Source organism: Macrotis lagotis, chromosome X, assembly GCF_037893015.1.
Source record: "Macrotis lagotis isolate mMagLag1 chromosome X, bilby.v1.9.chrom.fasta, whole genome shotgun sequence".
NCBI classification, from domain to species: domain Eukaryota; kingdom Metazoa; phylum Chordata; class Mammalia; order Peramelemorphia; family Peramelidae; genus Macrotis; species Macrotis lagotis.
Window position 1 is genome coordinate 440,706,491 of NC_133666.1, and position 14,861 is coordinate 440,721,351.

General features: G+C 36.2%; 1 protein-coding gene across 3 annotated transcripts in view; it reads right to left on the bottom strand.

The window, feature by feature from the left end:
* Positions 1–295: 295 nt before the first annotated feature.
* Positions 296–14,861, bottom strand: part of RNF138 (ring finger protein 138) — a 60,083-nt gene continuing 45,517 nt past the window's right edge. For all 3 annotated transcript variants that reach the window (XM_074203899.1, XM_074203901.1, XM_074203900.1), the window contains one exon: positions 296–477. In XM_074203899.1, coding sequence (XP_074060000.1) covers positions 409–477 — 69 coding nt within the window. In that variant the 3' untranslated portion in view covers positions 296–408. The remainder of the gene's footprint in view (positions 478–14,861) is intronic.

Here is a 14,861-nt window from a genome sequence, read left to right on the forward strand (position 1 = left end):
CAGATTTATAAGGGTTTAATCAATTTTTAAAAATTTGCTACTATTATTTACTGCACAATGAATAAAGTGGGAAAAAATTGCATCAAATTAAAAATTGAAAAAGGAGAAATTCAAGAAAGCTTAACAATAGAAAAGAATAAGGTACAACATTTACATCAGCAGATTCCATTTTTCACCATCACCAAAGGGAAGTTCCTTTCTATACTTTTTAATACTATAGCCTGCATTTTTATCAAGGATGAAAAGACAGTTTTGAAAAAAAATCATTCCTTGTTTTACAATAACAACAGGAGAATAGACTGAATTCCTTTTTATTAATATACACATCAGGTTACTGAAACATGAATTCACGTAGTTTTTCCCTCAAAGATGGCACTTGCAGATAGAAGATGCAGATGACTACAACCTTCAGAAATTTACTTGGTAAGATTCTTCAACAGCAGTTTGATATTGTGTTTCCTCATCTAACTGAAGATTCTAAAGGAAAAAAATTGTATAAAGTATCATTTAGGCATATTTTATTATTTCAATTCATATTACATAAGGATTTTTAAATGCTGGCCAAAGCCAGATACATAAATATATTAGTATGGAAGATGGCAAATTTTCTTACACAAATAAAATTAGAAAGTTCACATTCATTATGAGGTGCATTATTCCAGTCTATTTTCCATCCTAACTTATCAATAAATTTTAGCCAACACATTTTTTGCCTCCAGAGAAATACTTGATTAATTTTCTGGCAAGATTGAAATTTACATCTTTTAAAATATTTTAACTTTGAAAAATCATTTCCACAGTAAAAAAAATTATTCAACTTCAATTAGGTACTAACATATAAAAAAAATTTACTTGAGGATAAATGCATATCAAAGGTCAGGATTGTAGTTTTATTTTTCTTGGAGTTTTATGATTTGTATTTTCTATTGCAACATGGTTAGTATGGGAAATGTTGTGTAAGTTTAAGCTCCATTTAATTGCCAGCTGTTTCAGGGGAGGATGGTTAGGAATCAGAAAATGGAATTCAAAATGTTAAAAAATAAAAATGAAAAATTGTTTTTACATTCAATTTGAAAAAATAAAAATTTTTAATAAAAAAAGAAACACTAATGCTTATTTTTGCAGCTGGGAAAGTTTAAATTTTCTTTAACTCTCATAATTAACAGTAAAAAGACTGGTGATTTTAAAAATTCACTATTGTTTCCGCTATTTTTTCCCACATGTAGCTTTAATTGTTTCAGCGTTCAGGTAATATTTTACTACTTCTAGTATTAGGAAAGATAACTTTTAACATATGATAAAAAGTTAATAATCAATTAAACATTTAATAAGTGCTATTATGTATGTAGCTTTAAATGTTTCACCTTTCAGAGTTATATTTTACTGTTTCTATTATTTGGAAAGATAACATTTTGAATTATAGTAAGTTAGTAGTCAATTAAGATGTATTAAATGCCTATTATGTACCTGGCTAAGGTACATAATTATTATGTAATATTATGTTTTCTGCTAAGCCCTAGAGGGATACAGAGACAAAAAAGACAGCAACTACAACAACAACAAAAAACACGCAAAATAAAAATTTCTTGCAAAGCTCATTATTTAGAAACAATTATGGGTAAAGATTTTTAACAGAACTGCTTATTTTTAAAGGAAACTAATTTAAGTATCTTCACAAACATAGCAGCTTGAGAAGATTTGCACAAATACCTTTAAATTTCACTAAACACTGCTTTTATCAAATGGACAAAATTAAATTGTTCAATAACAAATAATGAACTTTAAAAGTTGACTAACTGTATATATTTGCTCTTTAAGTTTTTAGATCACAGAAAATGCAGAAGCTAAAAAAAAGGCCACAGCTGATAGAAAGAAATACCTATACAACTATCTAAGAGTAATGGCATTTTGATTGGGTTCTTTGTTTGTTTATTCTGAAAAGATCATGGTGAAGTGGAAACAAGCTATTTTGGGAACTGTAAGTCCAGGGTACCATTCTAACTATTTTCTAAGCATGGAGCTTTGGTTAATTCCCTTCATCTTTTGGGTATCAGCTTCTTCATGCACAAAACTGAGAGGGCTGAATAAATAATTTCTAAGACTCCTTATAGCTACAATTTTATGATCCTATGAATTATTCACTTTTAAATATCAATGTCCTTATTCTAAAGATTTACTAGTTAGCCAGATACAATTTGAAACCTATTAGTTACACCATCTTAAAAAAAAAAATCACCTGATCCTACCATCTTTTCAAACTCCCATAGTATGAGGAAAGAGCATCAATTCAAAGGATTTGAGTTCAAATCACAATGCTTATACTCAAAAATCTAGAGTAAACCTTCCAAGACCTTGGTTTCCTAATCTCTAGAAGGGGGATGGACAAGATGACTTCTGAGGCCCTTTCCAAACGTATGGTTCTTTGATCCTTTCAATACCTTTCTCTAAATGTTCCCACACCCCTTCACTGCAACCAATGCATATGTTATCAACCCCACTTCCAACCCCCCTCTAGCACTCTCCTAAAACTATTCTCTTTCCAAGGTTATCAATAATATAAACTGCTAAAAATATTAATGTCCTCTTCCCTCAGCTCATTCTCCTTGATCACTCTGCAGTTTCAGCTACTACTGAGCTTTCTCATCCCTCCTAGCTACATCAACCTACACTCACTTCCACAACACTAAATACTAAAGCCAATTTTCCTCCACTCTAGCAATTCTTTTCCAAAAATTTTATTTGGTATTTCATCATCCATTCATTTTCCATGCATTGAGTATTAAGTATCCATGCTAAGCATGGTTGGGCTCCATTATCCCTTCACTCTCTATCCTCAATAAATTTTATCACATTGCATGAATTTAATTATTTTTACCCAAATGACTCTCAAGTAGATCAATCCAAACATCTTGCAAAAAGAACTCAGGTCACATACTGTCAACTGCCTGCCAGGATCTCTACCTGAGAATTAACCATGTCAATTTCAAACTCACTCTCTTCAAACATATTTCTGTTAAAGGCACAACTAACCTCAAAGACACCAAGTTCAGCAGAAATACAAAGAAAAGGAAATGATCTGAAATCAGGAAACTAAGACCTAGAAAGGAAAACTAATTTGTCCCAGATTACATAAACAGTCACCAAAACTAGGTCTTCAGACATCATATTCTTTGCAATCATACCTATTCGTAACTCTTTCCTTTCTCTCTCATCCACAAATCCAATCAGTTGCCAAATCCTACCACTCTCCTGCTAAATATCTCTCATATTCATTTTATATATACAAATACTATTTTAATGAATGAACAAGCTTTATCTTTTGACCTGGACTAATGTACCAGTTACTTTTGTCTGGTCTTTCTGCTCCCAGTCTCTCCGTCCTTCAATCTGTCCTCTATATAATTGCCAAAATATTCCATAGCTCAAAAAAAATTGCAAAAACAATCAAGGCAAACAACAGTAGAAAGCAGAAAGCACTGTAAATTTTTTTTCATAAAGGTTCTCAATTAAGGATCTCATTTCTCAAATATAGAGAATTAAGCCAAATTGTGATCAATGGTCAAAGATATATGGGCAGTTTTCAGATGAAGAAATTAAATCTATAGTCATAGAAAATGTTCCAAAAACAATCAGATTAGAGAAATGCAAATTAAAACAACTTTGAAGTACCATCTCACACACCTATAAAATTGGCTAAAATGACAAAAAAGGTAAAAAATAAAATGTTGGGAGGGGATGTGAGAAAACTGGAACATTAATAAACTATGAGTTGTGAACTGATTCAACCATTCTGGAGAGCAATTTGGAACAATACACAAAAGACTAAAAATTCTGCATGCCCTTTGATCCTGGAATACTACTATCGTGGTCTATATTCCAAAGAGATCACAAGGGGTGGGGGGCCTTGCAAAAGGTCACATTTTTACTAAAATATTAATAACAGTACAGCAGTTCTTTTTGTGGTGGCAAAGAATAGGAAACTGAGGTGTCCTTCAAATGGTGAATGGCTGAACAAGCTGTGCTTTTGTGATTATGATGGAATATTATTGTGCGATAAGAAGAGATGAGCAAGATGATTTTAGTGCAAAGATTTAAAGAAACTGATTTAAAATGAAGTGAACAGAGCCAGAACACTGTATTCAGTAATAGTAATACTGTATTATGATCAACTGTGAATGACTTAGCTATTTCTCAACAATACAATGATATAAAACAATCAAAGAATTCATGATGAAAAAACATTATCCACCTTCAGAGAAAGAAATAATAGAATCTGAACATAGATCAAAGCCTATCTTTTACTTTGTTTTTTGTAGATTGTGTTTGGATTTTTGGTCTGTATTTTGTTTAAAACTTACTAATAATGGAAATGGCTTGCCATCTCAGGAAGTAGGAAAAAGGGGAAGGAAGAGAATTTGGAATGCAAAACTTTAAAGAATGAATAAAAATTGTCTTTACATATAATTGAGGGGAAAATAATATTAAAAAACAAACAATTTTGTGGTTTTCTAATTATCTCTAGGGTAAAAGAGAAATTCCTCCAGAAATAAGACTATCCACAATCTAGTTCACACTTAACAATCAATCATATATCATATTATTGCACTTCCAGACCGCATACACTTACACATTACTAGTTGTTCCCTAAATATTTCTTTTGCCATCTTCTTATATTTTTACTAAAGTCAGTGACTCCTACTACTAATGTATTACATATATTTCTTCCAAGATCAATCAGCAGTCACATTCCCTATGAAGCCCTCCCCAAATTTCCCCAAGCCCAATTCTGATGGTCATCTCAAAAAAACATGTATTTAATTGGGTAATATTTTCTAACCTTTAACAGTAGAATATTAAATTCCTTAAGGACCAGAGATTTAATTTTACCTTCATATTTCAAGTGTCTTAAGATACTTCAAAAATATCTGTAATCTAGAGGCAGCTAGGTGGTGCAGTGGATAAAGCATCGGCCCTGAAGTCAGGAGTACCTGGGGTCAAATCCAGACTCAAACACTTAATAATTACGTAGCTGTGTGGCCTTGGGCAAGCCACTTAACCCCCTCTGCCTTGCAAAAAAAAAAAAAACCTAAAAAGAAAAGTCATTTTGGGGGCAGCTAGGTGGCGTAGTGGATAAATCACCGGCCCTGAAGTCAAGAGAACCTGGGTTCAAATCTGGTCTCAGACACTTAATAATTACTTAGCTGTGTAGCCTTGGGCAAGCCACTTAACCACATCTGCCTTGCAAAAAAACCTAAAAAAGAAAAAAATGTTAATGTATGTCTTCATATAGAAGGATTATTAGGTTTTTAAAAGGTGGGTAAGTTTTTAATATTAAAGAGCCATCCTATACATCAAAAGAAATATGTTCATATCACAAAGAAATAAGGAATTAATAATTAACTACTAATCTTTTAAAATTAGAAGTGTTAAGGCTCTAGCCATTTTAAATACAAATGAAAAATGTTTTCTATTTAGCAGAATGTCACCAAAATTTTTGCAAAAATATTCATTTGCAGGGGAAAAGCCAAGATGGTAACAAGATTGGATCGCGTCTTAGGCACTCTCTCATAAAACTCATAAACTAAGGACTCTAAATAAATTTACAAGATACAGAACCCACAGAGGGTCCCAGGGAGGTAGTTCTACTCAAGGTAACCTGGAAAAGAGCAGAAAGGCTCTGTTCCCCAGGGTTGGAGGGGCGGCCAGCCAGGGTGAAAGAACTTCAGCCTCCCAGAAGCAGCAGTGGGGGGAGTTTCCTGAGCTACACCCTGGGGAGCACCAGGCACAAATTGGGGGAAGGGGGGGTAAGAACGGGGACCCATGCCAGAGAGAGCACATGAAGCCCAGCCCTCAGGGGACACTGAGAACAGCATGGCCACTGCATTACACATCCAGGAAACAGAAGCATGGGGAGCTGGGAAGCAGGAGCCCCCAGGGCATGAGCCCATTGAGCTGAGGGAGGGGAGTGAAGAGAGAGAGACTGCAGAGCTCTGTCCTCTGCCCCTGGAACAGGACTCTGGGGCTCTGACCACATTCAGATCCTGATCACAGTCTAGGCCCCACTATAGAACAGCAATGGCCCCCCCCCTCAACCCCGTGGCAGAGGGGGGCGCTAATGGTCATTCACAGACCAGGAGGGAAGACAGAGCCTCACACACTGAGTCCCTTGTGGGAGTATCCCAAAAGCGCAGAAAGCACCCCAAAACCAGGCCCAGGCTGGGAAAATGAGCAAGCAGAGAAATGAGAGGAACACCATTGAAAAATATTTTGCATGAGTCCAAGAAGCATCAAAATACTCAGTCTGAAGATGAGGAAGCACAAGCTCCTGCATCTAAAGACTCCAAGAAAAACAGAAATTGGGCTCAGGCTGTGACAGAGCTCAAAAAAGACTTTAAAAATCAAATGAGGGAGTTGGAAGAAAAACTGGGAAAATAAAGGAGATGCAGGAAAAACATGAAAATGAAGTCAGCAGCCTAGTCAAGGAAATCCAAAAAATGCTGAAGAAAATAGCATGCTAAAAACCAGCTTAGGTCAAAAGGATAAAACAGTTCAAAAAGTTTTGAGGAGAAGAATGCTTTAAAAAGCAAAATTGGCCAGATGGAAAAAAGAGATAAGAAAACTCTCTGAGGAGAACAAATCCTTCAGACAAAGAATATAACTCAGGGAGATTGATGAATTTACCAGAAATCAGGAATCAATACTTTAAAACTAAAAAAATGAAAAATTAGAAGAAAATGTGAAACATCTCATTGAAAAAACAACTGCTATGGAAAAAAAGACTTAGGAAAAATAAGTTAAAAATTATTGGAATATCTGAAAGTCATGATCAGGAAAAGAGCCTTGACATCATTTTCAAAGCATTACTACAGGAAAATTGCCCTGATATTCTAGAAACAGAGGGCAAAACAGAAATGGAGAGAATCCACCGATCCCCCCAAGAAAGAGATCCCAAAAAACCAACACCTAGGAATATTATAGCCAAATTCTAGAAGTCCCAGGTCAAAGAGAAAATATTACAAGCAGCCAGAAGAACACACTTCAAATAACATGGAGCTGCAGTCAGGATCTCACAGGACTTAGCAGCAACTACATTAAAAGCTCGTAGGGCTTGGAATATACCAGAAGGCAAAAGAGCTTAGAATGCAACCAAGAATCAACTACCTAGCAAGGCTGAATGTCCTCTTCCAGGGAAAAAGATGGACTTTCAATGAACCAGGGAAATTTCAAATGTTCCTGTTGGAACAGGAACAGAGCTGAACAGAAGGTTTGATCTTCAGATACAGGACTCGGGTGAAGCATGGAGATTGGAGGAGAGGGGGGGAAATATGAGGGACTTAATGAGGATGAACTGCATGTATTCTTGCATAGAAAAATGACAATGATAATACTTATATGAACCTTCTCAGTTAATAGAGCAGGTAGAGGGAAGCTTTTATAGTTGAAGCACAGGAGAAATCTGAATTTGAAAATAAAATATGGTGTAAAAATGGGGTCAATAGAAAAAAGGGAAATGTAATGGAAGAAAAAGGAGAGGGGGGAATAGGCTAAGATATTTCACATAATAAGATTTTTCTTTCTTACAATGAGCTGTTACAATGATATGGAAGGGGGGAAGGCAAGGGGGAATGAGGGAACCTTTGCTCTCATCAGAGGTGGTTAGGAGAGGAAACAGCATATATACTCAATGGGGTATAGGCATCTGAAGTAATCAGGCGGGGGGGCAGGGGGAAGGGGGGGATGTGAGTGATGGAGGAGAGGATGGACCATGGGGGGAGAGTGGTCAAATATAACACATTTTCTTTTTTACTTCTTGCAAAGGGCTGGGATTGGAAGGCCTGTCCGAGACATAAGGCCAGGTGGATGCTGGACCTAAGGGGTGGTATGGGGGCTCAGGGCTTCTTGGCCCCAAGACCAGGGATCTGTCTGCTGCGCCACTCAGATACCCTACAGCAGAGTCAAAGTGAAAGGAGAGAGAAAATAGAGTACATGGTAGTGGAGAAATACGAAAAGAGGGAGTTGCGATCAGCAATGGCAACGTTGGAAAAATATGCAAGTAACTTTTGCCATGGACTTATCATAAAGAATGTGATCCACCCATGACAGAGTTGCTGGTGTTGGAACAAAGACTGAAGCACATTTATTATTATTATTATTATGGGGGGGGTGAAGGGCAAATGGGGCTGGGTGGCCTGCCGGGGGCTGCATAGCAGGGGGATCGCTGGGTGTCTGAGGTCGATTTGGACCCAGGTGCTCCTGGCTCAAGAGCCAATGCTCTGTCTGCCACCCAGGCACCCCTACTATTATTACTATTTTATTTTATTTTGGGTCTTTTTTTTCTTTTTTTTGGTTTTTGCAGGGCAGTGGGGTTCAGGTGGCTTGCATGTCACACAACTGGGTGATTGTTGGATGTACGGGGCAGATGTGGGCTCAGGTGCTCATGGCTCCAGGGCTGGTGTTGCATCCATTGCTCCACCTGGCCATACCTACAATTATTACTATTTTTTTAATTTTAATTTTTTTTCTCTCCCCTTTACTTTATTGCTCAAGCAAGTCTATATTTGGAGGAAAGGGGGTATTTTGTTTACTCTTAAACAAGAATATTTTATTAATGTAAAAAAAAATTTGTACAAAATGAGAATAAATATTAAATAAAAAATTTAAAAAATTATTCATTTGCTATATTTTAATTATGTCATCAAATTTAAATTTGGAAAATTATTATCATTAACTCTATGACAAGAGGAGTGAAATTTTACATGAGCCATCTGCTAATCTCTAATACCTGGACATCTGTCTTCATCAAAATTAAAGCCAGGTTTCCTTTAAGACACATTTGTCTTAGGTATAAAGATAAGCTGCCACTTTAGTAAGTACATGTGAGACTGCTAGACTTGAAAAAGCAGTATCTGCAGAGATTTTATTAAAAAAGCACAATATAGTTCCGGCCAAAATGGCGGAGAGAAGACAGGCACAGTTCTAAAGTCTCCTTATCTCTTCCCCATCTATCACATGACACAAACCTCTTAAAAGAAATCAGACCCAGAAAGAAAAGCCAGGAGAAAGAACATCTACCTCAGGATTTGTCTCCAGCAGCAGCTTTGGCCGAATCCAGGTGTGTGAGCAGAAGAACCAGCCCAGCTGAGGGGTTGACCTCAGGCCAGGGTAAAGCCCACCACTGATTGAAGGCAAAAGAATTCAATAACTCCAACCCCTCCCCCTTCAAGCAAAGGGAGAAGGCCTCAACTCCAGAGGAAGTAACCAGCACCTCCTACTGGCCAGCCAGAGGAACTGCACTCAGAAAAGCCTTTAGGGATCCCAAGCCCCGGTGAACCAGCCCCTCCCCAACTCAGGTCTAAGCAAAATGAAGAAGGGTCAGCAGAAAGGTGGATCCATAGAAAAATTCCTGGAAAGGAAAGACCCTACCTCAGAGAGACCTGGAACATCTGAGGAGAATACAATCTGGTCTCCAGCACAGAAAGACTTCCTTGAAGAAATAAAGGAAGGAGATTAAAAATTTGGGAGAGACGATTAATACCTTACAACAAGAAAACAAAACCTTAGAAAGTACAACTGGACAAATACAAAAGGAGAATAAATGTCTCAGATCATCATTTGGACAATTAAAAAATGAGAATAAATCTCTCACAGCATCTATTGGACCAATTCAAAATGAGAATAAATCTCTCAGATCCTCAATTGGACAAATACAAAATGAGAAAAATTCTCTCAGATGTTCAAATGGGCAAATGCAAAAAGACATTAATTCTCTCAAAAACTCAACTGGTCAAATGGAAAGCTCTTTCAAAAGTAGAATTGACGAATTGGAAAAGGAGTTACAAAAGGTTAATGAAGAAAACTCCTCCCTCCAAAACAGAATGGAGTCTACAGAAACTAATGACTCCGTGAGACAGCAAGAGTCAGTTAAACAAAATCAAAAATATAGAAATAGAAGAAAACGTAAAATACCTCATCAACAAAACCACTGACCTCGAGAATAGATCAAGGAGGGGCAACCTGAAAATTATAGGATTTCCTGTAAACATTGAAGAGGAAAAAACCCTGGACTTAACATTACAGGATCTAGTGATGGAAAACTGCCCTGATATCATGGAATCAGAGGGCAAAGTAGTTATTGAAAGAGTACATCGATCCCCACCAGAAAAAGATCCTAAAATGAAAACACCAAGGAATGTTGTGGCCAAACTCCAGAACTATCAGATTAAAAAAGAAAATCCTGCAAGCACCCAGAAAGAAACAATTTAAATATAAAGGAGCCACAGTAAGGATCATGTAGAACCTGGCTGAATCAACATTAAGGGATCCAAGGGCCTGGAACGAGATATTTCGAAGAGCAAGGGAGCTTGGAATGCAGCCAAGAATCTACTTTCCAGCAAAGCGGAGCCTTCTCTTCCAGGGAAAAAGATGGACATTTAATGAAATGGAAGAATTTCAAAAATTTCTGATGAAAAGACCATAGCTAAACAGAAAATTTGAACATCAAACAGGAGGTTCAAGAGACACATGAAAAGGTAAAAAAAAGGGGGGGGGGCAGTAAAAGTGAAAAAAATGCAATCCAGTAAATTGAAACTGGCTATATCCCAGCATGGGGGGAACAAAGATTTTCATAAATCTTGAGAATTGTAACTCTAACAGAGAGCATTATACCCAGCCGGAAATGATGGACATTCATGACCTATCCATGAGACTGCTATCTAATGGGATGTAACTGGCTTTAACCCCACTTGGGAGAAAGACTCTTAATAACTCTCAGGAATTTTGACTCTATTGGATAGAATATACTGAACTAGAAGGGACAAACACAGAATTTTCTATGACTTAGAATGATCTAAAAAAACACTACCTCCTTAAAAAGGAGGACAGCAAAGAGACTGGAGGAGGGAGGGGGCTGATGGGGTAAATCTCATTACACTAAGAGCTACAAAAAACCTATGGTAATAAAGGGGAAGAAGGGAGCAGATGAGAAACACCTGAATGTTCTTCTCATCAGACTTGGCTTAAAGTCAACCTACACATACTCGGTTAACTTATAAAACATCTAACCTTTCAAGAATTAAAAGGGGAAAAGGGGAGTGGGGGACAGAGAAAGGGAAGGGGAGTGGGGGGGAAAAAAGGGGAAATAACAAAAGGAAGGGAAGAGGAAAAGGGACAAACGAAAAGGGGAAAAAAGGGGAGGGGTGATATAGGAGGGCAAACACACTGAAGGGGGTGGTATTCAGTAACAAAATACTGGGGAATATGGATAAGGGGGGGGAAGGGGAAAAATACAAACAGATGGAAGATAGCATGGAGGGCAATAAAGAATTAGTAATAACCTTGAATGTGAATGGGATGAACTCTCCCTTAAAACATAAGCAAATAGCAGTGTGGATTAAAAAAACAGAATCCTACAATACGCTGCTTACAAGAGATACATATAGAGTAAAAGTAAAAGGTTGGAGCAAAATATATTTTGCTTCAGCCGAAGTAAAAAAAGCAGGGGTAGCAATCCTTATCTCAGACAAAGCAGCAGCAAAAATAGTGTTAAAAGAGATAAGGAAGGAAACTATAGCCTCCTAAAAGGTACCACAGACAATAAAGTCATTTCAATATTGAATATATATGGACCCAGTGGGACAGCACCCAATGCTTTGAGGAGAAGCTGAAAGAACGACAGGAAGACATCGACAGCAAAACTCTACTAGTGGGAGAGAGACCTCAACCTCCCACTCTCAGATCTACATAAATGGAATCATAAACAAGAAAGAAGTTCAGGAGGTAAATAGATTGTTAGAAAAATTAGATATGGTAGACTTATGGAGGAAACTGAACGGGGATAGAAAGGAATATACCTTTTTCTCTGCAATACATGGAACTTATACAAAAATTGACCATGTATTAGGACACAAAAACCTAATGATCAACTGCAGAAAGTCAGAAATAGTGAATACATCTTTCTGAGATCACAATGCTATTAAAAGTCATATGCAATACTGGGCGCCAAGGAGATATAGACCCAGAACAAATTGGAAACTGAATAACCTCATTTTAAAAAATGAGTGGACCAAAAAGCAAATTATAGAAAGAATTAACCATTTTATCCTAGATAATGATAATAGTGAAACAACATACCAAAACCTATGGGATTCATTCAAAGCAACTCTCAGGGGATATATTACAGTTCTAAATGCTTACATGAATAAATTGGAGAAAGAGGAAATCAATGAACTAAACATGCAACTAAAAAATTAGAGAAAGAACAAATCAAAAATCCCCCATTAAATACCAAATTAGAAATTCTAAAAATTAAAGGAGAAATTAATAAAATCGAAAGCAAAAAAACTATTGAATAAATAAAACCAAAAGTTGATATTATGAAAAAACCAATAAAATTGATAAACCTCTGGTCAATTTGATTAAAAAAAAAAAGAAAGAAAACCAAATTGCTAGTATCATAAATGAAAAAAGGTGAACTCACCACCAACGGAAATTAAAGTAATAATTCGAAATTATTTTGCCTAACTCTATGCTAATAAATTTGATAATCTAAGTGAAATGGATGAATATTTACAAAAAATATAAGTAGCCCAGGTTAAATGAAGAAGAGATTAGATACCTAAACAACCCTATCTCAGAAAAAGAAATTCAACAAGCCATTATTGAACTCTCTTAAAAAAAATAATCTCCAGGGCCTGATGGATTCACAAGTGAATACTACCAAACATTTAAGGAACAATCGGGTCCAATCCTATATAAACTCTTTGGAAAAATAGGGAAAGATGGAACTCTGCCTAACTCTTTCTATGAAACCAATATGGTACTGTTACCTAAACCAGGAAGAGTTAAAACAGAGAAAGAAAATGATAGACCTATTTTCCTGATGAATACAGATGCAAAAATCATAAATAAAATCTTAGCAAAATGCTTACAAGTTATCACTAGGATAATACATTATGATCAAGTAGGATTTATTCCAGGAATGCAGGGTTGGTTCAATATTAGGAAAACTGTTAATATACTCAATTATATCAACAACAAACCTATCAGAAATCATATGCTCTTATCAATAGATGCTGAAAAAGCTTTTGACAAGATACCGCATCCATTCCTATTAAAACACTAGAGAGTGTAGGAATAAATGGACTGTTCTCCTTAGAATAATTAGCAGTATCTATTACTAAGCAGTATCTATTACAAAGCATTATATTCAATGGGGAGAGGCTAGAGGCATTCCCAGTAAGATCAGGGGTGAAACAAGGGTGCCCATTATCACCACTACTATTCAATATTGTACTGGAAATGTTAGCATCAGCAATTAGAGAAGAAAAAGAAATTGAAGGAATTAGAATTGGGAAGGAAGAGACAACACTCTCATTCTTTGGAGATGACATGATGGTCTACCTAGAGAATCCCAAGAAATCATCCAAAAAACTACTGGAAACAATTAGCAATTTTAGCAAAGTTGCAGGTTATAAAATAAACCCTCATAAATCCTCAACTTGTCTATATATAGGTCTAGCAAGTTACAGCAGGAAGAGCTAGAAAGAGAAATCCCATTCAAAGTAACCTCAGATAATATATAAAATACCTGGGAGTCTATTTGCTAAGACAGACTCAGAATCTTTTTGAAAACAATTATAAAACACTTCTCAAACAAATTAAATCAAATTTAAATAACTGGACAAACATCAACTGCTCATGGATAGGTAAAGCTAATATAATAAAAATGACAATTCTACCAAAACTAAACTATATGTTTAGTGCCCTACCAATCAAAATGCCAAAAGATTACTTTAACGAATTATAAAAAAATGTAAGTAAATTCATATGGAGAAATAAAAAGTCAAGAATTGCCAGGAGCTTAATGAAAAAAAAGTACAAAAAAAAGGTGGCTTAGCCCTACCTGATCTAAAATTATATTATAAAGCATCAGTCATCAAAACTGTTTAGTATTGGCTAAGAAATAGAGTGGTGGACCAGTGGAATAGACTAGGTGCATTAGCAGGAGATGATTCTAGTAATCTGCTGTTTGATACACCCAAAGAGTCCAGCCATTGGGATAAAAACTCCCTCTTTGATAAAAAACTGCTGGGATAACTGGAAGTTAGTATGGAAGAAACTTAGATGAGACCAACACCTAACACCCTTTACCAATATAAGATCCAAATGGCTATAGGACTTAGACATAAAAAACAATACTATAAGCAAATTAAAAGATCAAGGACTAGTTTACCTGTCAGATCTGTGGAAAGGGAAGCAGTTTATGACTAAGGAAGAGTTGGAGAACATCACCAAAAACCAATTAGATGACTTCAATTACATTAAATTAAAAAGCTTTTGCACAAATAAAACCACTGTAACCAAGATCAAAAGAAATGTAGTAAATTGGGAAACAATCTTTACAACTAATGATTCTGACAAAGGACTCACTCATTCCTAAAATATACAGTGAACTGAGTCTTATTTTTAAAACAAAAAGGCATTCCCCAATTGACAAATGGTCAAAGGATATGCAAAGGCAATTTACAGATGACATCAAAGCAATCTATAGCCATATGAAAAAATACTCTAAATCATTAATTATAAAACAAATGCAAATTAAAGCTTCTCTGAGGTACCACCTCACACCTCTCAGATTGGCCAATATGACGAGGAAGGATAATGATCATTGTTGGAAGGGTTGTGGGAAATCTGGGACACTACCACACTGTTGGCAGAGCTGTGAACTCATTCAACCCTTCTGGAGAGGTATTTGGAACTATGCCCAAAGGGCAACAAAAATGTGCATACCCTTTGACCCAGCAATACCACTACTGGGTCTATATCCTGAAGAGATGATGAAAAAGGGTAAAAACATCACTTGT